The following is a 24,101-nucleotide window of genomic DNA, read 5'->3' on the forward strand; positions in this document are numbered from 1 at the left end:
ATGGGGGGGGCGAGTCTGGGGGGACCCCCTGCGGGTGGGCGAGGTGTGGGGGGGCCGAGTCTGGGGGACCCCCTGCGGGTGGGCGAGCTATGGGGGGGGCGAGTCTGGGGGACCCCCTGCGGGTGGGCGAGGTGTGGGGGGGCCGAGTCTGGGGGACCCCCTGCGGGTGGGCGAGGTGTGGGGGGGCTGGGTCCTGGGGGACCCCCTGCGGGTGGGCGAGGTGTGGGGGGGCTGGGTCCTGGGGGACCCCCTGCGTGTGGGCGAGGTGTGGGGGGGCTGGGTCCTGGGGACGCCCCTGTGGGTGAGTGAGGTGTGGGGGGGCTGGGTCCTGGGGACCCCCTGCGGGTGGGTGGGGGGCTGGCATATCCCCCATATCAATGGAGTCCCAGCCTCTTGATCCCCCACAAGAGGATTTCCCCCCCAGGCACCCTCTGCCCCCCAAGGAGGTGAGCTATGGGGCAGGGTGGCGAGGGGCTGTGGGGCAGGAGTCAGTGGGGTTCTATGGGGCAGACTGGTGGGAAGTGGGGGCAGGCGTCAGTGCGGGAGGGGCTGTGGGGCAGGGTGGCGACATGCTGTGGGGCAGGCGTCAGTGCAGGAGGGGCTGTGGGGCAGGCTGGTGGGAACTGGGGCAGGAGGGCGCTGCGGGTGCCAGACTGGCGCTAGGGCACGTGGCGGGGGGGCCCCACTGCCAGCGCAGACCCAGCCCCCTCCTGCCCCCCAGGGTTGCGGCGGGACGAGGATGCTGTGGGGCCGGGGGCTGCTGGTGCTGTGTGTGGGCCTGGCGCTGGCCAAGCCGCCCCCCGAGAAGCGGGACCGGGTGCACCACGGGGCAGGAGCTGAGTGACCACCCGCACGACGACCGCCAGGGCTTCCAGTACGACCACGAGGCCTTCCTGGGCAAGGAGCAAGCCAAGACCTTCGACCAGCTCACGCCCGAGGAGAGCCGGGAGCGCCTGGGGTGAGCCAGAGAACCCCGGAGTCCGGGTCCCCACCCGCCTCCCAGAGGTGGGAGAGAACCCAGGTGTCCTGGCTCCCAGCCCCGCCTCCCAGCTCTAACCACTAGACCCCACTGCCCTCCCAGAGCCGGGGAGAGAACCCAGGAGTCCTGGCTCCCAGCCCCGCCCCCCCCAGCTCTAACCACTGGACCCACTGCCCTCCCAGAGCCGGGGAGAGAACCCAGGAGTCCTGGCTCCCAGCCCCCCCAGCTCTAACCACCAGCCCCCACTCCCCTCCCAGACCCGGGGAGAGAACCCAGGAGTCCTGCTCCCAACACCTGGCTCTAACCACTGCACCCCACACCCCTCCCAGAGCTGGGAGAGAACCCAGGACTCCTGGATTCTCTCCCTGTTTGTGGGACCCCTCCGTCCATTCTCTGTAGAGGGGCTGGGGGTGGGACCCAGGCGTCCAGCGCCCCCTGACGTACCCCCCCCCCTCCCCCCGGCAGGAAGATCGTGGATCGGATCGACCGGGACCGGACGGCTTCGTGACCCAGGCCGAGCTGAAGGACTGGATCAAACACACCCAGAACCGGTACATCTTCGAGAACGTGCAGAAGAACTGGCCGGACTACGACCGGGACGGCGACGGGCGCATCGCCTGGCCCGAGTTCAAGAACGCCACCTACGGCTACTACGAGGGTGAGGGGGGCCGGGGGCCTGCGCCAGCGCCAGCCCCCCACCAGGGTCCTGCTCCGGCCATGCGAGACCCTGCCCGCCACAGCTCCCCGGGTTCTCTCCCTGGCCCTGGGAGGGGAGTGGGGGCTGGTGGGTAGAGCAGGGGGACTGGGAGCCAGGACTCCTGGGTTCTCTCCCTGACCCTGGGAGGGGAGTGGGGGCTGGTGGGTTAGAGCGGGGGGGTGGGAGCCAGGACTCCTGGGTTCTCTCCTTGGCTCTGGGAGGGGAGTGGGGTCTACTGGTTAGAGCAGGGGGGTTGCTAGGAGCCAGGACTCCTGGGTTCTCTCCCTGGCTCTGGGAGGGGAGTGGGGACTGGTGGTTAGAGCAGGCGGACTGGAGCCAGGACTCCTGGGTTCTCTTCTTGGTTCTGGGAGGGGAGTGGGGTCTACTGGTTAGAGCAGGGGGGGGTGCTAGGAGCCAGGACTCCTGGGTTCTCTCCCTGGCTCTGGGAGGGGCATGGGGGGCTGCTGCCTGGAAGGTGAGATGCCCCGGCCATAGGGAGGGGGAGCTACTGAGGGGTCAGGGTGACAGTGGGGGGGGGCGGGGACGGGGGGGTGAGCAGCTGTTATGCTGGGGGTGGGTCAGGCCCCAGCTGGGATGGGAGTGGCAGTATGGAGGGGGCCAGGCCCTGCTATGGGGCAGGATAGGGCAGCCCTGAGAGAGGGACCCCCCCCAAACTCCCCTGAGCAGCTGGGTGGTGTCTCTGTCGCCACCGTGTGGCTATCGTGGGAATAACCTGCTTGATGGGGGAGTTCTGAAGGCAACAGAACTGGGGCGGGGGCTGGGCTGGGAGCCAGGACTCCTGGGTTCCATCCCCAGGCTGGGGGCTCACAGCTCCACGCCCCCAGGGGAGGAGTTTGGTGACCTGGAGGACAAACAGTCCTACCGCAAGATGCTGGCGCGGGACGAGCGGCGCTTCAGGGCGGCCGACCGGGACGGAGACATGGTCGCTACGCGGGAGGAGTTCACCGCCTTCCTGCACCCCGAGGAGTTCGACTACATGAAGGACATCGTCGTCACGGTGAGGGGCCCGGATGCCTGGGTTCTCTCCCTGGCTCTGGGAGGGGAGTGGGGTCTAGTGGGTTAGAGCAGGGGGGGCTGGGAGCCAGGACTTCCTGGGTTCTCTCCCCGGCTCTGGGAGGGGAGTGGGGGCTGGTGGTTAGAGTAGGGGGACTGGGATCCAGGACTCCTGGGTTCTCTCCCTGGCTCTGGGAGGGGAGTGGGGGCTGGTGGTTAGAGCAGGGGGGGTGCTAGGAGCCAGGACTCCTGGGTTCTCTCCCTGGCTCTGGGAGGGGAGTGGGGTCTGGTGGGTTAGAGCAGGGGGGGGCTGGGAGCCAGGACTCCTGGGTTCACTCCCTGGCTCTGGGAGGCAGGACTCCTGGGTTCTCTCCCCCAGCTCTGGGAGGGGAGGGGGGGGGGATCTAGTGGTTAGAGCAGGGAAGACTGGGAGCCAGGACTCCTGGGTTCCCATGGATGCATTCACTGCACCCCCCCATCCCCCAATTCCTGGCTGCAGCCAGGAACCCCTCAGCCCCGGGGAAGCTGAGGCTGGGAGAAGGGGGGGGGTCAGTGTTCCCACAGCTGTTCCCATGATGCTCAGCACCTAATTCCTGCCCCCCCCAGGAAACGATTGAAGACATTGACAAGAACGGGGACGGCTACGTGCAGGTGGACGAGTACATCGGTGAGTTGGGAGGCTGGAGGGGATCCCTGGGGGGAGGGTTGGAGACAGCGGGAGCTTGGCCTGGGGGGGTTCCAGGCCCTGAGTCTCTCCACCCCACCCCCCCCAGGCGACATGTACACCCCCGAGAGCGGCGAGCCGGAGCCCGACTGGGTGCAGAGCGAGCGGCAGCAGTTCCTGGATTTCCGGGACCTGGACCGGGACGGGCGGCTGGACCGGGCCGAGATCGGCCACTGGATTTTGCCCCAGGACTACGACCACCCCGAGGTGGAGGCCAAGCACCTGCTCTTCGAGTCCGACAAGGACAAGGTGAGTGGCGGGAGAGGGCGGGGCTGACCAGAGGTGGAGGGGGGAGCCAGGACACCCCCCCCCCACTGTAACCGGCTCTGCCCCCCCAGGACGAGCGGCTGACGAAGCAGGAGATCCTCGACAACTGGAACATGTTCGTGGGCAGCCAAGCACCAACTACGGGGAGGATCTGACCCGCAAACACGACGAGCTGTGACCAGGGGGGCCCGGGCCCCCCTGCCCCCCCACAACGCCACTGCAAGGACCCTGGGGGGAGGGGACTTATTTATTGGGGGGGCTATATGGATTTGGAGATGTGACATTTACTCTGCCGTGTGGTAGGGCACGGACTAGGAGGCTGGGGGCGAGGGGCTGGGAGCCAGGACTCCTGGGTTCTCCGCCACCCGCCCCCGCACCACTCTGGGGTTAGAGCGGAGGAAGGGCAGCACTCCTGGGTTCCATCCCCAGCTCCGCGTGCCCAGGGAGAGCCATTCCCTTCCCTGTGCCTCGGTTTACCTGTGGGCTGCTGGCAGAACAGACCCCTCCCCCCCCCACCTGCACTGTAAAAAGCAACAGTATTAACACGGGGGGGGGCTGATGGACACACACAAATCGCCCCCCCCCCGCAGTGACCGAGATTTCTAGGCCCCGCCCCTCACGGGCGGGGGGGGGGGTCGCTAGCAAAATGGCCGCTGTGGCGGGGCACAGGAGCGGCTCCCCCAGCCCCCCCCTTCTGCAGCAGGCATTAGTTGCCAGCGAGTGGGCGGGGGGTGCAGGGATGGGGGGGGATCGGGGCTGCTGGGGGGGGGGTTCACAGAGCTGTACACGCACACAGCTGTAATAAACAGGGTCCCCCCCCACCTCTGCCAGGCTGGGTGTGCTGTGTTGGGGGGGGGGCATGCACCAGCTCCCATCTGGCCCTTTCCCCTCTGGGGGGGCAGGGATTGGCTGGCTTAGGGGGGTGGCCCTAGGATGGAGAGGGGGCCCAGGGCCTTTCTGGCCCAAAGCACATGGGAGTGGCCCCTGGCTCAAACAGTCCCGCTCTGCCAGGGGGCAAATACCCCTTTTGAGGGTACGCCCCAGGGCCTCGGCCGGGCGCGGGGGGTCCCCGGGGCTGGGCAGGGGGCTGTGGGCTGCAGAGCCAGGCTGTGCCCCCGGGAGCTGGCGTGGGTGGGAGCTGTGGGCTGCGGGTGGCTTTGCTCTGGGGCCTGCACTGGCTCTGGGGGGCCGAGCTGGGAATGGGGGGAGACGACGGGAAGGCGGCGCTGCTCCCTGCCGGCTTCACTCCCACCTTCTCCCAGAAAATACCGGGACCGGCCCCCCAGCGACGTTACCCCGGGTCAGAAAGGGGACGGGACGCAGATCGGGACCAGCCGCCCGCCCGAGATCTTCTGACCAAGTGGAATGAATTCAAGTCAGCGGGGGCAGGAGCTGGGTGCTGCAAGAAACCTCGGAGCCACGGGGGGTGATAATGGATGACAGGAGGGTCCCGGGGGGCGGGGGGGGGGCAATGTGGTGCCCGTCTTTAGAAAGGGGCAAACTTGGGAGCTGGCGAATGTACCGAGCAGCCGGCAGCGTCCCAGCGTCCCGGCCCGGGGGGTGACCTACTCCTGGGGGATTCTGGGCCACTGCACGCGCAGAGCTCCTGGCCGGGGCGGCTTAGGCCATGGCTAGTTAATGACCGACGTCGAGCAGGGCCGGAGAGCAAGTGGGAGGCTGCAGAAGCGAGGGCCGGAGGGCGGGAGGGCCGCAGAGGTGGGTGCCGGAGGGCGGGAGAGGGCGGGCGCCAGAGGGCAGGACGGCCGGAAGGCGGGCGCCGGAGGGGGGGCAGAGCCGGAGGGCGAGTGGGGTGCGGTCAGTTTGGAGACGCGGCGCGGAAGGGGGCCGTGACAGCGATCAGAACCCACGGGGGCTACGGGGGGGACACGGCTTTATTGATAGATACATGACAAGCAGCACAGAGGCCACACACCCCCCCCCCCGGCCCTGACCCAGCGCCTGCCTCAGTTTCCCTGCTCAGGAGGGCAGGCAGTGGCGCTGGGGGTTCCCATGTTAAAACGACACCCCCCCCCCACCCCCAGTGTGGCACAAGCCCCGCCCTCTGGGAAGAAGGGGTGGGGCTAGGCCTGCATGACAGGGCGGGACTTCTTGGCTTCCAGGCACACCCCGGATCCGGCGAAGCCCGTGCCGCCCTGGAAGACAGTTGAGAGGAGAAAGGGGGGGTGAGATTGGGGGGGGCTGCCCTGACACTGCCCCCCCAACGCACCCCACCCGTCCCCAGCACCGCTGGTTGGGGAACGGGCAGGGAGGCCCCCTCCCGCCTGGGGGGTGCGCCCGGCCCCCGCTCACCCGCTGCAGCACAATGATGTCGTCCTCCCGCAGCTTCTCCCCATTCACCGGGTCCACCATGTCCTTCTTCAGCAGCCGCTCCACACACTCCAGGGTGACCACCGCGCCCCTGGGGGGGGGGGAGAACAGCTATGCGGGGGGCAGAGACCCACAGCCCCTTCTAGCCCAGCCCTGCCCCCCAGCCCTGCCGGTGCCCCTCACTCCCGACCCGCAGCCCCTTCTAGCCCAGCCCTGCCCCCCAGCCCTGCCGGTGCCCCTCACTCCCAACCAGCAGCCCCCTGCCAGCCCAGCTCCGCCAGTGCCCCCACTCCTGACCCACAGCCCCCTGCTAGCCCAGCCCCGCCGGTGCCCCTCACCCCCGACCCACAGCTCCTTCTAGCCCAGCCCTGCCCCCCAGTCCTGCCGGTGCCCCCCACTCCCGACCCGCAGCCCCCTGCTAGCCCAGCCCCCCAACCCTGCCGGTGCCCCTCACCCCCGACACACAGCGCCTTCTAGCCCGGCCCTGCCCCCCAGCCCTGCCGTGCCCCTCACTCCTGACCCACAGCCCCTTCTAGCCCGGCCCTGCCCCCCCAGCCCTGCCAGTGCCCCTCACTCCCGACCCGCAGCCCCCTGCCAGCCCAGCCCTGCTGGTGCCCCCACTCCCGACCCACAGCCCGACTCACGAGGGGCGCAGCACGGCACAGGGCACCGAGTTGCCCAGCATGTCGCGGGTGACGGCGCAGACGTATCGGTCCTGCCGGTTGATGAGCCCGACGCGACCCACGTCCGGGTCCAGCAGGGTGAAGTGCACGGGGGTCAGGTCCTTCAGCTTGAGGGGTCGCCCGCTCATGGGGCAGTACACACACCGGTCCTGCAGGGGGTAGAGACGGGGCTGGGAGCCAGGACGCCTGGGTTCTCTCCCTGGCTCTGGGAGGGGAGTGGGGGCTAGTGGTTAGAAGGGGAAGGGGGCTGGGAGCCAGGACGCCTGGGTTCTCTCCCCGTCTCTGGGAGGGGAGTGGGGGCTAGTGGTTAGAAGGGGGAGGGGGCTGGAAGCCAGGACGCCTGGGTTCTCTCCCTGGCCGGGGAGGGGAGTGGGGCTGGTGATTAGAAGGGGGGGGGGGGGGCGCTCTGTAACTTGTCAGGAGTTGCCTCAGCCCCTTGCCCCGTTCTGGAGGTCTCAGGCAGGTGACAGCCCGTGTAGAAGTGCCGGGGGGGAGGGGTGGGGGGGTGTGGGGCCTTCAGCTCCACCCAGGATGCTTTGGGAGAGCTGCCATGTGTGTGCGTGGGGGGGAGGGGGGGGCTGGCTCGTTCAACGCGGGGGCAGGCGGAGGGAGGGGTGGGGGTGGGGTCCCGGGACACTCACCGGCTTCCTCACCACGCTGGCCTTGGCCTCGGGGGTCAGCGACGGGATCCAGAAACTGGGCAACTGCTTGGCCTCCTCCGCGCTGCTCGGGCCGGGCTGGGGGTCCCCTGGAACAGAGCCGTGCCCCTGAGTCCTGCCCCCAGCCCCCGCTCGCCCGGTGCCCCTGAGTCCTGCCCCCCAGCCCCCGCTCTCCCGGTGCCCCTGAGTCCTGCCCCCGCTCTCCCGGTGCCCCTGAGTCCTGCCCCCCAGCCCCCGCTCGCCCGGCCCTGCCCCCCCAGCCCTGCCAGTGCCCCTCACTCCCGCCCCGCAGCCCCCGCTCGCCCGGCCCTGCCCCCCAGCCTGCCGGTGCCCCTCACTCCCGCCCCGCAGCCCCCGCTCGCCCGGCCCTGCCCCCCCAGCCCTGCCGGTGCCCCTCACTCCCGCCCCGCAGCCCCCGCTCGCCCGGCCCTGCCCCCCCCAGCCCTGCCGGTGCCCCTCACTCCCGACCCGCAGGCCCCCGCTCGCCAGGCCCTGCCCCCCCCAGCCCTGCGGGTGCCCCTCACTCCCGCCCCGCAGCCCCCTGCTACCCCAGCCCTGCCCCCTCTGCCCTGCCGGTGCCCCTCACTCCTGACCCACAGCCCCATACCTGACTTGTGGTCGAAGGGATTCAGGGGTTTGCTGACGATGCTCATCTCCTTGGCCAGGAAGCCCTTCACCTTGGCATCCTCGGCTGCCCGGCTCAGCTCCTCCAGCTCCGTCCGCTTCTCCTTCTTCTGCTTCTCGTAGGCCTGCAGCACCGGGGGAGGAGGGGGGTTGCTGCAGGAGAGCTCCCCCCCTCCCCCCCCGGAGCCTTCCTGCCCCCGTCACCCTAACACCCCGCCCCACCCCCCCCATAGGTTGTCAGTGACGGGCCTCTCACCCGCCACCGGCAGCTCCTCGGCTCAAAGCCTGGTGTCCTCTCTGGGGGACCGAGCCCCCCCGAAACTGAGCCCAGAGGAGGAATTCCCCAGTCAGGGGACCAGGAGAGGAATTACGACCTCCCAGCCTTGCCCTCCAGCTCCGCTGGTGCCCCCCACTCCCAACCCGCACCCGCCTCCGCTGTGCCAGCCTTGCCCCCCCGACCCACAGCCCCCAAGCGGAGCAGCAGGGCCCCCGCGGGGGACCTTACCTTCATCTGCCGGGCGATCTCCTTCTTCTGGTGCAAGGATGTACTCCAGGATGGCCTCCTTCTCATACAGGTACCCGTCGGGCCTGGCGGGGGGAGAAATAGGGGCGGGGGCTGAGCTGCAGCCCCCCCCCCCATACACCGACCCCCCCTTACCCGCCTGCAGACCGGAACGCGCCGGCTCGGGGATTTTCTGCCCACCTGGGGCTGGCCAGCTTTAAAGCACCATCAGGGCTGCCAGGACCCAGAAGGGCCGTTTCCCCTTTTAGGGTGTCTCTCTATTCAGCTGCCAGGACCCCTATGTCCCTGTGGGGGTCTCTGCCACCCCGATACCTACGTGACCACCGGGTCCTTGCAGGGCTGCAGGGACAGGCAGCAGCAGTCAAAATCCTTGACGGCATCTCGGCTCAGACGGACGTTCTGGGTCCCGTAACCGGAGGCGGCTGGAAAGTGGGGGGCGGGGTGGGGGGAGATGGTCAGGGCACAGGGATAGAAGCTGATCTCCTCCCACCCCCAGCCCTGGCGGTGCTCCTCACTCCTGACCCGCAGCCCCCTGCCAGCCCAGCCCTGGGCTCCCCTCAGCCCTGCCGGTGCCCCTCACTCCCAACCTGCAGTCCCTGCCAGCCCAGCCCTGCCGGTGCCCCTCACTCCCGACCTGCAGCCCCTGCCAGCCCAGCCCTGGGCTCCCCTCAGCCCTGCCGGTGCCCCTCACTCCCGACCCGCAGCCCCCTGCCAGCCCAGCCCTGGTCCCCCCCCAGCTGGGCCAATGCCCCTTCCCCACAGCAGGTGGAATCTCACCCGTGTCCTTCTTTTTCTCGTGGTAGGTGTACACGGCGCCAGCCGTGCAGTTCTTGCCGTGACGTGTCATCCTGGCTCAGCGTCCCTAGGGGAGGGAGTTGTTACGTCCCGGGGCCCCACTGATCCCAGATCCAGTCTCCTGGGGACAGGCCCCCCACCCCCCGCTGGGAAAGGGGGACCCCCCCTCTCAGAGCCCCTCCAATCACCAAACCCGACGGGGGATGCAGCTGTGATCGGTCCCCCAAGGGGCAAATCTTCCAGGAACCCCATGGATCTGTCTGTGATCACCTCGTCCGAGCCAGGCCAGAGAGCCCCCCATGGTAGCCCGTCCTCTGCTCGCCTGAGCATTTGGTCCCCACCTCGGTACTTAGGCAGGGACCCAGTTCCCCCTTCCCGTGACTCGAAATACCCACAAGCCCCTGGACTCTCGCTGACACTTGTATCCTTCTCGGGGTTCTTTGCCGACCCCCCTGCAACTCATCACCCCCCCAGCCCGTTTACATACCCCAGGACTGCGTTAGCCGCTTTGGTCACAGCATCGCGTGGGGAGCCTGCAGCCCCCCTGCGGCAGGCCGGAGCTTCCCCCAGCGAGTCCACCTGGATGGGACCCCTGCGGGAGCCTGACACCCCAAAGGAAGCAATGCACCCCCAGCTGAGCCTGGAGGGAATCTCAGCCCGTTTAACTGTCTGGAACCAGCGTCTGGCTCGTTAGTTGCTAGCCACCAAATGTCCGGGCGTCGTCTTCCTGGTTCTCCATGGGGGGGGGGCCGGACAGCCAGGCGTTTAATCAACAACACCCGGTCCTCTGCAGAGATCAAACCTTTTCCCCCCACCTAGTCAAACACGCAGCACACGGGAAACTGAGGCATGCACAGCACTCACACAAACCATTACGAAGATTCCCACTTTGTCACCTCTCTGCTCCCTTCGAGACCAAACGGAGCAGGGTCACTTTGGCCGCTGACCTGGGGAAGCTCAGCCCCCCCCCCCTGGGACAAAGCATCTGCCAATCCAGTCACATGGGCCACCTCCATCTCATGATCCCGGAGGATCAGACTCCGCAATCAGCAGCTTGGCATTAGCCCCCATCATTTGGTGCAGCCCGTCAGGGGCGAGTGGTCGGGGACACCAGGAAGGACTTATTGAAGTCTGGGTTTACCAGAATCGGGCCCTGGCTTAGAGCCTTCTTCGGAGCCCAGTAATGATCCACCCGGCGCTGGAAGGCGGCAGGCACCCCCTTGAGGCCGAAAGGTAGGACCAAGAACTCAAAAGCCCCGTATAATTTGTAATGAAAGAGGTGCCGGGACTCAAGCAATTTTTTCACTTTCATAACTGATGCGGCAAGCCTGGAGGTGCCGGGGCCAGGAGCGGCCAAGCCCGGAGATGCCGGGGCCAGGAGCGGCCAAGCCTGGAGGTGCCGGGGCCAGGAGCTGGCATAAATTAAGCACTCCCTATTGGGGTGGTGAAGGCAGATTTCAACCTGCCTCTCAGTGCAAAGGCACAGGCCTGTAACCTTTGGTGGACATCCACAGCAGTGAGGTAACCCTTCCCCCCCACAACTTGTCTAGAATCTCATCAGGCCCAGACATGGGATAAGCATGGGACACGGTGATGGCATTGAGCTTCCGATAGTCCACACCGAATTGGTTCAACCTCCCCCCCCCGTCTTTCTTGGGGACCAGCCCCATGGGAGAGGCAGCTGGATCACCCCTAAAGCCAGCACGTACTCCACCCCCAATTCTCCATCGGGAGCGGCTTTCCCCTCCCATTCATCCCTCCCCAAGTCCAGGGGTCCCTCACTCTCCTCCCGAACAGCGACTTGAAAGAGGAGAACCCTGTGGATTCCTGGGGCACTTCCCGGTACGCGACCAGCAGGTGGGGTAGATACTTGTCCAGGTGCTGGTCCATACAAGTCCTCAGCATCATCTTTAAGGTCCCCAAAAACCTCTCCACCAGCCTGTTGGACTGGGGGGGGGATACGCTGAGGCCCAGGTGTGCCAGACCCCACATTTCTCCCAGAGCCTTGGAGCAGGGCTGACATGAAATTGGACCCCGGGTCTGTAAGGATCGTCTTGGGGAACCCCACTCTGCTGAAAATGGTCAGCAGCGCGTCTGCCTCGATAGAGGACAGAGCCACCACCTGTAAGTAGCGGGTAGCGAAATCTACCCCCAGCATGATGTATTTCTTCCCTGTCTGGGTCGCCTTGCTGAGGGCCCCCCAAGGTCCATGGCCACCTTCTGAGAAGGTTCCTCTGTGATAGGCAAGGGTCTCAAAGCTGCTTTACCCTTGTCCCGGGCGTTCCCCACTCACTGGCAGGGGTCGCAGGACCTGCACTACTGCTGGATGGCATCAAAGACTCCGGGCCAGGAAACGTTCTACAGCAACCTCTGCCTGGTGTGTTGGATTCCCTGGTGTCCTGAGAGAGGACCATCACTGGTCAGGTACAGTAGCCTGTGACGGTGCTTCTGGGGGACCACCAGCTGCCCCCCGATCTCCCCTGGGGAGCCCATTTCTGACACAGGAATCTTCCCCTAAGGGGTCCCGCAATGCCGTGGCCAGCAAAGGTCCTCAGCTTCTCTAAGGAGGGATCTTTCTGTAGCTCGGTCTGGAAGTCAGCTGCTGGGGTACGGTGCGGAACCTGGCCCAGCTCGCTGGCAGCCCTCATTGGCCGTGCCTCGGTTTCCCCACCTCGGGACAAAGCGTCGAGCCCTGTCCCCGGGTAGCTCACTTCCTCCCAGTCGGAAGGTCCCGAGCCCCCTGCTGGGCCGTATGCTCAGTGCCAGGGCAGGGAGGGTGGCTCTGGGTCCAGGTGCCCACCTTGCCAGTCTTCCAAATCGCTCATCAGCACCTCAGCAAGAAGTTGATCATTCACGCCAACCTTTTTGGGGCCCTCTCCCCACCTACCCTTCGGCGGGTCCTCTTACCCCCTCCATGCCTCCAACTGCAACTCATGCGAGCTTCCCAAGGCCTAACCCCCTCCCCCTGCACAGGCTGGCAGGGTCCTCTGCAGGGAGACGGCTCCACGCCATGTCCTCGCTGGTTCCTTCTTCCCTCGCTTTACCACCGCAAGACACGGCTGGTGCCTTCGGCAGCCAACTGCTCACCGGGCGCACTCGCCAATCATCCCCTCGCTACCACTGGTCACGGAGTCACAGGCCCGGGAGGAGACCCTTCAGCATGCCAATCCTCCTCGCGTGTTGCGCTCTCTCCTTGGGGTGAGCTCCATGGCTTCCCCGCCTCCTGGGACCGGATCTCAGAGCCTGCAGACCCCCTGCATCACACTGTGAGCGCCCCACAGCAAGTCCCCCTAGATGGGACCCCTGGGGGAAACACACACCCAAAGGGAGCAATGCACCCCTGATTAATCAGGAGTGACTCTAGGCTGCTCGGCACCATTTGGCCGGGTATTGTCTTCGGGGTTCTCCATTGTCCTCTGGGTCTCTGCAGAGATGGAACCTTTTCCCTCCACCTAGTCAAACATGCAGCACACAGGGAAACTGAGGCACCCACAATATTCACACCAAACATTACAGAATTTCCCACTTTGTCACATCTCTCCCCGCAAACCTTTTCCAGGTTCGTCCCCCAGCCCGTCCGTGCGGCTGGCGCTCTCTGCTCCCAGGTGTTTACACTGACATTTAACCATATGAAACCCCGTTGTGTCTGCCTACGCCCGGCTTACCCAGCCGATCCAGATCACTTTGTATCTCTGACCTGTCCCCCAGGGTTATTTATCACGCCCCCAATTTTGGGGTCATCTGCAAACTTTATCAGCCACAGTTTTGTGTTTTCTTCCAGGTGTGACGAAGTGGGAATATTTTGTAATTTTTTTGATGAGGCCTGTCTGTGCCTCAGTTTCTCCCATGTGCTGCATTGGTGCCTAGTGGGTGGAAGAGGGCTGTTTGCTTAGACACAGGTGTGGATGGCACCCAGCTGTCTGGGCCTTAGGCCCCCTTATCTGGGGATGCTCCTGTGCCCGAAAAAAACTGACTGTTCTGACAGCGCTGGGCGAGTGTCACTGCACACACTGGCCAAGTCTCCTTCAGGGGGACTTGCTGAGTGAAGCTCACGGTGGGACATGGGGGGGCTGCAGGCCTAGAGGTCCTGTCTCAGGAGGCGGTGAAGCCATGGGGCTGAGTCTGGCAGAAGAGTGGGACCCCCCCAGGCGGTCCGGCACACTCAACCGGGCCTTCTGGAGACCATTCCAAAGCTGAGGGGGCAGCCCCCATCCTGTGGACCCCTGACGCCAGGTCATTGGTAAAGATGTTAAATAGCAACAGGCCTGACCCCTGCAGGACCCAGTGGAAACACAGCATGCAGTTTTCGTCCACGTCACGTGGGCCGTGGTAAATCTGAGATCAGTCTAATTTTGCTAACCAAAACGTCCCCCGGGAGCACGTGAGCGGCCGCACAGCCGGCGACGTCTGCTCGTAGGCGCCGTTACCTTTATCCCCCCCGGGGATCTCGGCAAACACAGATGTCAAGCTCGTCCGACGGGGCCCGTTTTCTGAAAGCCCACGTTGACTGGCATCAATCAGGTTCCCTCCGTTAACGCCTGATTCGCCGAGTCCCGCACTGGCCGCAGGGTCCCCGTCAGGCCGACGGGCCCGTCGTGCGTCCTTTGCCCTGTTTAAACACGGGCAAGACAACACGCTGGTCCCACGGGTCCTGCTCCAGGCTGTCCCTCTGCAGCCGGGGACTGCGGGAAGCCCCCCACCCCCCACGCCTTCCCCCCACCTCCACCCCACACGCCTTCCCCCCAAGTGCGCTCGGGCACTACCTGGATCTGGCCCAGTGGAGCAGACACCCCTCCCATTAACTCTCCTTCCCCATGGGGGGGTGAATCGGAGCGGGGAGGGGGGGACGGGACGACGACACAGGACATCCCCACTCCCTCCCCAAGGCTAGGCAGACCACAGGGTACCTCGTGGGGGGGGGAGGAGAAGAGGGGGACGTTTGGGGGGTTGTCAGGGTGCCCCATGCCCTGGGGGGGTCAGGAGGGGGCTGGTGCCTTAGAGACCCCCCCCGAGCAACACATACATTGGGGGGTTCGTGGGCTGCTCACCCCACGCCCAAGGGAGGAATGGGGGCGGGGGGAGCCCCTAGGCTCGGGTGGGGGAGGGGAGGGGGGACCCGTTTCCAGGGGACCCCCCCACACACACATCCTGAAGGTTGCCTGGTTACCACCCCCCTCGGCCCAGCCTCACCTCGCCTCTCCCCCACCACGCCGGAAACAGGAAGTGGAGGCGACCGGAAGTGGACCCTCCATACATATCCCCGCGCGGTGCATCAGGAAAATGAGGCCGGCCTGAAAATGGGACCCGACGGGACGGTTCCGGGGCGGGTTGTCCCCCCCTCTCGGGAAAGGGGGGGGGGGGCTCAGAGGTGGTGCCAGGCAGGGCCGGCCCTAGCTATTTTGGTGCCTTATGCAGCACCCCCAGGTCTCTGTGGGGGGCCCTCCAGGTCCCCACGCGGGGGACTGGCCACTTCCTGTGGGAAGTGGAGTGACCCCTGCCCCAGACGGCTCCACTCCCCTGGCTCCCAGGCTTGGGGGGACCCCCAGGACTTGCCCCCGGGTCACTCCACTTAGCGGTAACTACCAGCCCGACCCCTGCAGCGGTCCTCAGGGGCAGGGGTTTCCCCCCCATTTTTTGTCAATCTCCCTAGACAGGGAGAGAACCCAGGAGTCCTGGCTCCCAGCCCCCCTGCTCTAAGCACTAGCCCCCACTCCCCTCCCAGAGCCGGGGAGAGAACCCAGGAGTCCTGGCTCCCAGCCCCCCCCTGCTCTAACCATTAGACCCCACTCCCCTCCCACAGCTGGGGAGAAAACCCAGGAGTCCTGGCTCCCAAACCCCCCTGATCTACCCCTCCCCCTCGCCCCAGGGTTCCAGCCCAGCTCTCCAATCCCATTTCATTCCCTCACAAACAGACTCATCACCTGTGGGAGGGGGCAGGGGGGCCCCTGCGGGGTGGGGCGAAGGACGCACAGGCTGGCGACATGTACAGCGCCCCTCACCTGAGTCCTGCGCCTGGAACCTGCAGGTCCCCACTCCCCAGTGCCTGCTCACCGACTCCTTACCCCCACCCGTACGATTTCCACCCCATCCTCCCCACTCAGCCCCCCCGGGAACCCCCACCTGCCCCCCCGCCACCCCCACAGCCCCCCAACACCTGCCCCCCGGGGTTCCCCCACGCAGCCCCCCCCAGGATCCCCCCACAGCCCTCCAAGCCCTGCCCCCCAGGATCTCCCCACGCAACCGCCTGGCACCTGCCCCCTGGGATCCCCCCACACTGCCCCCCAGCACTCCCTGGGATCCCCCCCACACCTGCCCCCCAGGACTCCCTTACGTTGCCCCCCAGCACCTGCACCCCTGGGATCCCCCCGCAGCGCCCCCAGCACCTGCCCCCCCGGCTCCCCCTCCGCTGTCCCCCAGTACTCCCTGGGAATCCCCTCCCTCCCGCACCTGGCATCCACCTGTCCAGGCTGCACCTGCCCCTCCCCCGCCATGTGACCTTTGGACCCTCCCCCGCCCTCACCTGGGCTGTCTCTGTCCAAAACAAGGACCCAGGCGTCCGGGTCCTCGGGAACCTCGAGCCGTTCGGACACCCCCCCCTGCCGCGCTCCCCTGAGATCAGCCGGACCCCAGCCCCCTCCGACACACCTGGACCGGTCCCGGGGGGCCGGATTACGAGCAGAGCCCCCCGCCCCCCCTTTCTGATCGGCCCCGCCCCCTTCCCGGACGGGCGGCAGGTGAGGTCGGGCTCGGGGTTCGCCTGGAAACTTTCCCAGGGGGTCCTGCGGCGCCGGGGGGGGACTGGCATAGGTCGGGGTAACCGGGAACTAGAGAACTCCGGGCACTTCCCTGTTGTGTGGGGGCGGGGCAGAGGCGACATGGGAGGGTTTGGGGCCGGGACAGGGGGTGGGAGCGTGGTTTGGGGGTGCTGGGGTAGATGTGGGGTGCTAAAGGGATTGGGGGAATTTTGAGGCTGCTAGGTGAGTCGGGGATGGGTGGATTTGGGGGTGCTGGAGGGATGGGAGATTAGGAAGGGGTGGATTAGGGGTGCTGGAGGGATGGGAGTTCAGGAAGGGGTGGATTTGCGGGTGCTAGAGGAGTTGGGGAAGGGTTGAGGGAGGGGGTGGATTTGGGGGTGCTAGAGGAATTGGGGGAAGGGGTTGAGGGAGTGGGTGGATTTGGGAGTGCAGGAGGAGATGGGTTTGGGAGGGAATGGGTTTGGGGGTGCTAGAGGATTTGGGGGTGCTAGAGGAATTGGAGGAAGGAGGTTGAGGGAGGGGGTGGATTTGGGGTGCTAGAGAATTGGGGGAAGGGGGTTGAGGGAGGGGTGGATTTGGGAGTGCAGGAGGAGATGGGTTTGGGAGGGAATGGATTGGGGGTGCTAGAGGAATTGGGGGATGGGGGTTTGGGAAGGGCTTGTGGGTGGTGTAGGAATTGGGGAAGGGGGTTCAGAGAGGGGTGGATTTGGGGTGCTAGAGGAGTTGGGGGATGGGAGTTCAGGAAGGGGTGGATTTGGGGGTGCTAGAGGAATTAGAGGAAGGAGGTTGAGGGAGGGGGTGGATTTGGGGGTGCTAGAGAATTGGGGGAAGGGGGTTGAGGGAGGGGGTGGATTTGGGAGTGCAGGAGGAGATGGGTTTGGGAGGGAATGGATTTGGGGGTGCTAGAGGAATTGGGGGATGGGGGTTTGGGAGGGGCTTATGGGTGGTGTAGGAATTGGGGAAGGGGGTTCAGGGAGGGGGTGGATTTGGGGGTGCTAGAGGAATTGGGGGATGGGGGTGGGAGGGGTTTGTGGGTGGTGTAGGAATTGGGGGAAGGGGGTTCAGGGAGGGGTGGATTTGGGGTGCTAGAGGAGTTGGGGATGGGAGTTCAGGAAGGGGTGGATTTGGGGGTGCTAGAGGAATTGGAGGAAGGGGGTTGAGGGAGGGGGTGGATTTTGGAGTGCAGGAGGAGATGGGTTTGGGAGGGAATGGATTTGGGGGTGCTAGAGGAATTGGGGGATGGGGGTTTGGGAGGGGCTTGTGGGTGGTGTAGGAATTGGGGGAAGGGGATTCAGGGAGGGGGTGGATTTGGGGGTGCTAGAGGAATTGGGGGATGGGGGTTTGGAAGGGGCTTGTGGGTGGTGTAGGAATTGGGGGAAGGGGGTTCAGGGAGGGGGTGGATTTGGGGGTGCTAGAGGACTTGGGGGATGGGGGTTTGGGAGGGGCTTGTGGGTGGTGTAGGAATTGGGGGAAGGGGGTTCAGGGAGGGGGTGGATTTGGGGGTGCTAGAGGAATTGGGGGATGGGGTTGGGAGGGGTTTGTGGGTGGTGTAGGAATCGGGGGATGGGATTCACTGCACCAGGAGCAGGTGGGATTTGGGGTAACACAATGGGGGGATTTGGGGGTGCCAGCCTGGTACCAATTGCAGATCGTGGAGTGGGGGGTGCCCAACTCCGGGGGTGATGGAGAAGGGGCACCAGGGATGCTGGGCTGGCTGCCCCCCTCCCCTGACGCTGCCCCCCCCTTGCAGGTCCCCCCTCCCCCCGTCATGTGGAGGGCGCCCGTCCTGCTACTGCTGGGCCACGTTTTCGTCTCCAGCTTTGCCAGCACCCTCCGCAGGCAGCGGCCCCACGCACCACTCGGGGGGCAAGGTAAGTGGGGGGGGGCTTTAATGGGGGTCCCAGACCCTGGGAGCGGGAGCAACTCAGGATCCTACCTGAATCCCTCCCTCTCCCGACGCATTAGGAGAGTGGGTGCCCTAAATCCGGATCCCTAGATCCCACTCCCCTCCCAGAGCTGGGGAGAGAACCCAGGCGTCCTGAGCCCCGTTCTCCCCCCTTCCTCCAGTGTTCCTGGGTGCAGATGCCGCGCAGGGGTTCTTGGGGCGCCGGCTCCTCTACAATCACTGGGACTTCGAGCTGGTGACGCCGGGGAACCTGGAGCGCGAGTGCTGGGAGGAGGTTTGCAACTACGAGGAGGCGCGGGAAGTCTTCGAGAACAACGTTGCAACAGCTGAGTACGGGGGGGGGCACACACGGAGCTGTGGGGGGCCACGGGGGCCCGGGAGGCTGCAGAGGGGGAGGGGACTTGGGTGCCGCAGGGGGATCGGGTGTAGGGGGGGATGGGGGAGTGGGGTCCCCATGACCCAGCGGGGAGCAGCCATGTCTCAGGGAAGGATCCTAGCTGGCCCAGAGCCCGGACACCTGGGTTCCCACCTCCCACCACACACCCCCGTCTCCCTGGGGGCGGGTGAATGACGCCCACGTTACCCATGGGGCCCTGCGGCATTGAGGCCTGAGAGCAGAGGGGGCGGGGCAGGGCAGGTGGTTAACTCTTCTGACCCCGTGAGCCAGCTGGGTCCTAATCCCTGTACTGCTCCAGGGGGAGGGGGATTCTCTCTCATTCTGTGGGGGGTGAGACAGCTCTGAGGTACCCCCAATCAGCCTGGTACCCCCACTCCAGCTCAGCATCCCATCTCTCCCAGCACCATAAACCATGCCGTTACCAGGTAACCTGCCCCCCCACCCAGGGAAGTCGCCCCCCCCCCGCAGGCCTCCTTACTTAGGGGTCAGGTGAGCCCTACTAGCCACCCAGCCTCTGGGGCCTGTGTCGGGGAGTTCCGCAGGCCCAAGTGCGATAGGACTCGCCCAGCCTTCTTGCAAACCCAACGAGCTCGGGACCAGCTGTGAAATCCTGTGGCATAGAGTTCCACAGGCCCACCCTTGCTGTGGGGGAGGAGCTGTGAATTTGCCCCTTTCCATTTCATGATGGGAGGGTGGGCTCAATCCCTGGTGCTGGGAGCGGAGTGGGGTCTAGTGGTTGGAGCAGGGGGGCTGGGAGCCAGGACTCCTGGTGGGGAGTGGGGTTTAGTGATTAAGGGGGCTCTAAATGGCAGGTGGAGGCAGATGTCGGGGAGCAGAGCAGCTGTACCCCTATATTAACCACCCATCTCGTGTTCCTCCCCCCCAGAAAGCCTTTTGGGAGACTTATCCCCACAATGGGAAAGGCGGGAGCTCAGGTGAGTGTGGGGCACCCCCCCTAGAGGGGAAAGACCCTGTACCCCATTCCCCACCCCCCTGAGCCAGCCAGTCCCCGCTCCTGGGGGCGGGAGAGAGCCTGCTGCCTCTAGGGACACTAATCCCCTCCCCCCTTGCACAGACAGCCCCGGGGTGGACGTGGCCGGGCTGGTGGCCGGGCTAGTGGCCGGGCTGGTTCTGATGATCATGGTCGGCGTCATTGCCATGTACTGGGTCAAGTACCGGTCCAAGGAGCGCAGGCAGCGCAGGTAAGGGGGGGCCCAGCAGGGCCTGGGGGGAAGGGGAGGGGCCAGAGACATGAGGGGCACTGCCCCCCTGGGGGGGATGGGTGGAAGGTAGGGGAAGAGGAGGGGGTGGGAGGGGGTGGTAGGGGCACAGTGCCCCCAGGAGAGAGGAAGTGGGGGGAGGGGCACGACACATTCTGGGGAGGGGAGGGAATGGGAGGGGTTGCATTACCCCCAGGGGAGCGGACGGGGTGGGAGGTGCCCCCAGGGAAGGGGAGGGGATGGGAGGGGTTGCAGCACCCCCAGGGAAGGGGAGGGGCATGGGGGAGGGGCATGGCATTCCCAGGGAGGGAGAGGGGCAGGAGCTGGGGGGAGGGGCACAGCACCCCCAGGGGGAAGGGAGAGGGTCACAGCACTCCCGGGAGAGGGGCACAGCACCCTTAGGGGGAAGTAGGGTGACCAGATGTCCTGATTTTTATAGGGACAGTCCTGATTTTTGGGTCTTTTTCTTATATAGGATCCTATTACTCCCCACCCCCTCTCCGCTTTTTCACACTTGCCATCTGGTCACCCTGGGGGGAAGGGAGGGGTCGCAGCAGCCCCAGGGGAGGGGAAGGGGCGGGAGCGGCACAGGGCCCATGGGGGAGGTGCTGAGGTGACGTTCCCCCAGGTGGATTTGCTGGGGGAGGGGTGTGTGCCCCCCATAATCCTCCTGTTTGTCTCCCCCGCAGTGTCCACGTGCCCCTGAATCCCGACGTGCCCCTGACCTGCCTCCCTGGGGACCCCAAGCCGCTGGGCCCCCCCGGGCTGCCCTCATACCAGGAGGCACTGGAAGCGTCGGGAGTCCACGACGCGCCCCCCCCGCCTTATCCCAGGTGGGGGCCACTCGGGTGTCTGTCTGTGTGTCTGCCCCTGTCTGTCTGGGTTAGAGTGCGGGGGCTGGGAGCCAGGACTCCTGGGTTCTCTCCCTTCCTAGCTCTGTGACAATCTGTAAATAATTTTTGGTGTGTTTCGTGTGGCAGCCCTTTGGGGCCGGGTCTGTGCAGCGCCAGGGCCCCCCAGCTTTGGCTGGGGGGGTGGGGTCAGTGCAGCCCCCCATCAGCCCGTTCTCAGGCACACAGACTCCCCCTTCCCCCCCAGCTGAGATCGGGGCCCCGTCACGGACACCGACGTAGGCTGGTGCGGGCAGGGCCCTGTGAATCTCGAGTCCGGGGCTGCGCAGGTCTGGGGGGGTGTTTGCAAAGGGGGGGGGGGGGACACCAACTTTATGTCCCCTCTGCCTGGGTCCCAGTGTGTAACCTGATTTCCTTTTTCCCCCAGGGCTCCCAGCTCTTCCACCCAGCCCCACTGATCGGACCCACAGCCACTGGATTGCTGCTGTGGGCGGGCGGGGGGAGCGGGGGGAAGATGTGGTGAGTGTGCGTCCGTGGGATACAATGAGTGTATGGATGAATGTGAGATGCACGGTGAGTGTGCAACGCGTGAAGGGAAACGGGGTGAATGTGCAGGTGTGAGTGTGCGAGGTGACCATGCGAGGTGAGTGTACATGCATGCGGCACAGGGTGTGTGCAAAGGGGGTGCAAGGCAGAGGGCACATGGGACTGGGGTGAGTGTGCAAGACTGGGGGAGCATGTGTGATGGGGCCGTGTATGTAAGGCACGTGGGTGTATGTGCCTGGGGTGTGCGTGCGTGAGTGAGACATGAGGGTGCATGTAAGTGTGATGTGGGGCGAGTGTGTGAGGCCAGGGGCATATGTGATGGGGAGTGGGTGTGCAACATATAAGGGATATGTGTGATGGGGAGTGGGTGTCCGAGATACACGGGGTGTGTGAAGTGGAGTGAGTGCAATGATGGGGAACGTGACGGCGAGCAGGTGTGCGAAACATTGGGGTATGTGTGGTGTGGGATGAGTGTGCAAGGCTAGGGTCATGTGCAACAGGGATGGGTGAGTGTGCCAGACATGGGCATGTGTGCCGGAGATGAGTGAGAGATGGTGGGCGAGCACATCCAAGCGTGCGAGACACAGGTCTGTGTGTGGAGGAGTGAGGGGGCACAAGCATGCTGGGTGGTGTGCACGCACAATGGGGTGAGTGGGGTGGTGTGCACGCACAATGGGGTGAGTGTGAGGATGAAGCGAGTGTGTGACACACTGAGCGCATGTGCAAGGCACAAGTGTGTGCATGTGCCGTGAGTGGCGTCTGACAGAGTGCTGGGCACTGGGGGTGCACCTGGCCCCCCAACCCTCTGTCCACCCCATTTGGCAGCACAGAGGAGCCGGCTGGGGATGGTGCTGACCCACCCGGTCCCCATCCCGCTGTAGCCGGCTGCACCGGGGCTGGGACCCGCCTCCCGCACCGGGATTGTTGTCAGCGTAATAAAGCGCCAGCCGTTTGCTAGAACCCGCCGTGTCCTGCGTCTGGGGTGAGGGCGCGTCTCACGGGGCCCCTCTCGCCGGCTGAGTGTTCCTGGGTGTGCAAACCCGCGTGATTGTACCTGTGCGAAGAGCTGCTCCTACCACACCTGGCACGGGCCGCCAGGGCCGAGCCACGCCGGGGGACACGGGGACGCTGGTGCACGCTCTGCCGGGGGTGAGCCACGCCTGGGGACACGAGGACGCTGGTGCATGCTCTGCCCCAGGTGAGCCACGCCGGGGGACACGGGGACGCTGGTGCACGTGCCGGCCCAGGACAGCCACGCCGGGGGACATGGGGATGCTGGTGCACGCACCGCCCTGGGCGAGCCACGCCGGGGGACACGGGGACGCTGGTGCACGCGCCGGCCAGGGCCGAGCCACGCCTGGGGACACGAGGACGCTGGTGCACGTGCTGCCCCGGGTGAGCCACGCCTGGGGACAAGGGGACGCTGGTGCATGCGCCGGCCAGGGCCGAGCCACGCCTGGGGACACAAGGACACTGGTGCACATTCTACCGGGGGTGAGCCACACCTGGGGACACGGGGACGCTGGTGCACATTCTACCGGGGGTGAGCCACACCTGGGGACACGGGGACGTTGGTGCACGTGCCGGCCAGGGCCGAGCCGTGCCTGGGGACACGGGGACGCTGGTGCACGTTCTGCCGGGGGTGAGCCACACCTGGGGACACGGGGACGCTGGTGCACACTCTGCTGGGGGTGAGCCACGCCTGGGGACACGGGGACGCTGGTGCATGCACCGGCCAGGGCCGAGCCACGCCTGGGGACACGAGGACGCTGGTGCATGCTCTGCCCCAGGTGAGCCACGCCTGGGGACACGAGGACGCTGGTGCAAGTGCCGCCAGGGCTGAGCCACGCCTGGGGACACGGGGACGCTGGTGCACGCTCTACCGGGGGTGAGCCACGCCTGGGGACACGGGGACGCTGGTGCATCTGTGCAAACTGCTTCATGATCCAGGGCTTGGACCCGTGCGGCTGGGGCGTGAATGGTGCTGGTGCACGCCCAGCTATCCCGTGCACGTGGAAACCCAGCATGCATCATGGGCCCCCTCGTGCTGCGGCTTGCAGGGTGGCCTGATGCCTGGGTGAGGGGCACTGAGGCCCTGGTGGCCCCGGTCGGGGAGGGAACATTGCAGGACATGGATTGGCCTCTTGCTCTGCCTATCATTTCTCTGCAGCAGCGGGTTCCGCCCCTCCATGGGAGCGGATTGGTGGGAAGGAGACAGACAGGCAGTTCAGCCCAGCCAATGAAGCCTCGAGTAGGAGCATGGCGGGAAGGGCTCTAATCTATTTCCCCCCTCCCTGGAACTACAGCTCCCAGCATGCAGTGCTTCCACTTCATTCCAAGCACCCGGCTTCCTTCCTTCCTCCCGGTGCGTGATGGGACTCGTAGTCCCTCCTTTCTCCCCCTCCCCCAGAGGCTGCCATAGCCCCTGTGTTGTTTTTGGCCAAGGCAGACCATGGGGCCTGGCCTACAGTAGGGGCCAGCTTGGGACCCTGTTATAAGAGTAGGGGGAGGGGCAGGACCAGCCCCTAGATGCCTGGGTCCTGCCCCATATTTTCTGGGCCCCACCCTCAGGACTCAAATGCAACCCCCACCCTGGCCAGCCCCAAACCTTGGGCAAGTAGGTTCCAAGGAGTTGTGCTCCCCCCCCCCCGTCTCTGCCAGTGGTGGGCGCCCCTTAGCCAGAGGGCCTGTGGGGAGGGCGTGGGGTGGCAGAGTCAGGGGTGTGTGTGGGGGAGTTCCCCCCAGCAGCCTTCCCCCAGCGCTCCATGCTGTGTGTCTGAGATCGCACACCGGTGTGTGTGTGTTGGGCAGGGTTCACACTGCACACGCCTGTGATGGGGGGTCGTGCAAGACACAGACACGAGTGAGGGGTTTTGCAAGTTGCACAGACATTTTTTGGGGGGGGGGGTGTTGCATGGTGCACCTGTGTGTGTGTGTGTGATATTGGGGAGGGGTATAGTCCTGATCCTCATCCCCCTCTAACCCTGTCCCACTCCCTCCCTCCTCTCTCAGCCCCATTCCTTCCTTCCCCATCCCTCCCTCCTCCTCTCTCTGCCCCACTCCCTCTTCCCCCTCCCTCCTCTCTGCCCCACTCCCTCCCTCCTTCTCTCTGCCCCACTCCCTCCATCCCCTC

General features: G+C 65.8%; 3 protein-coding genes across 4 annotated transcripts; 2 read left to right on the forward strand and 1 right to left on the reverse strand.

Annotated features, from left to right (window-relative positions):
* The first annotated feature begins 721 nt into the window (after positions 1–721).
* On the forward strand, positions 722–4,500 carry RCN3 (reticulocalbin 3). Its single transcript, XM_065571092.1, is given in 9 exon segments — positions 722–826; positions 828–958; positions 1,445–1,470; positions 1,473–1,637; positions 2,522–2,694; positions 3,297–3,357; positions 3,464–3,663; positions 3,753–3,810; positions 3,813–4,500. Coding segments are annotated over 9 exon segments (948 nt in total). The 5' UTR covers positions 722–739; the 3' UTR covers positions 3,860–4,500.
* A 1,055-nt stretch (positions 4,501–5,555) lies between these two features.
* Positions 5,556–14,641, reverse strand: NOSIP (nitric oxide synthase interacting protein). Its single transcript, XM_065571093.1, is given in 11 exon segments — positions 5,556–5,834; positions 5,992–6,100; positions 6,654–6,841; positions 7,334–7,440; positions 7,959–8,100; positions 8,481–8,516; positions 8,518–8,563; positions 8,815–8,920; positions 9,276–9,360; positions 13,721–13,902; positions 14,484–14,641. Coding segments are annotated over 9 exon segments (876 nt in total). The 5' UTR covers positions 9,346–9,360; positions 13,721–13,902; positions 14,484–14,641; the 3' UTR covers positions 5,556–5,762.
* A 1,157-nt stretch (positions 14,642–15,798) lies between these two features.
* PRRG2 (proline rich and Gla domain 2) lies at positions 15,799–21,928 on the forward strand. Of its 2 annotated transcripts, none has more exons than XM_024112195.3 (7): positions 15,799–16,027; positions 17,799–17,919; positions 18,116–18,279; positions 19,238–19,286; positions 19,427–19,553; positions 20,261–20,404; positions 20,850–21,928. In XM_024112195.3, the coding sequence occupies exons 2-7, from the start codon at positions 17,817–17,819 to the stop codon at positions 20,878–20,880; spliced, it is 618 nt and encodes a 205-aa protein (XP_023967963.1). In that variant the 5' UTR covers positions 15,799–16,027; positions 17,799–17,816; the 3' UTR covers positions 20,881–21,928. The 2 variants fall into 2 exon arrangements, with proteins under 2 accessions (XP_023967963.1, XP_023967965.1); XM_024112197.3 differs by lacking the exon at positions 15,799–16,027 and adding an exon at positions 16,079–16,100.
* The last annotated feature ends 2,173 nt before the right edge of the window (positions 21,929–24,101 follow it).

This window comes from Chrysemys picta, chromosome 17, assembly GCF_011386835.1.
Source record: "Chrysemys picta bellii isolate R12L10 chromosome 17, ASM1138683v2, whole genome shotgun sequence".
In the NCBI taxonomy this organism is placed as follows: domain Eukaryota; kingdom Metazoa; phylum Chordata; order Testudines; family Emydidae; genus Chrysemys; species Chrysemys picta.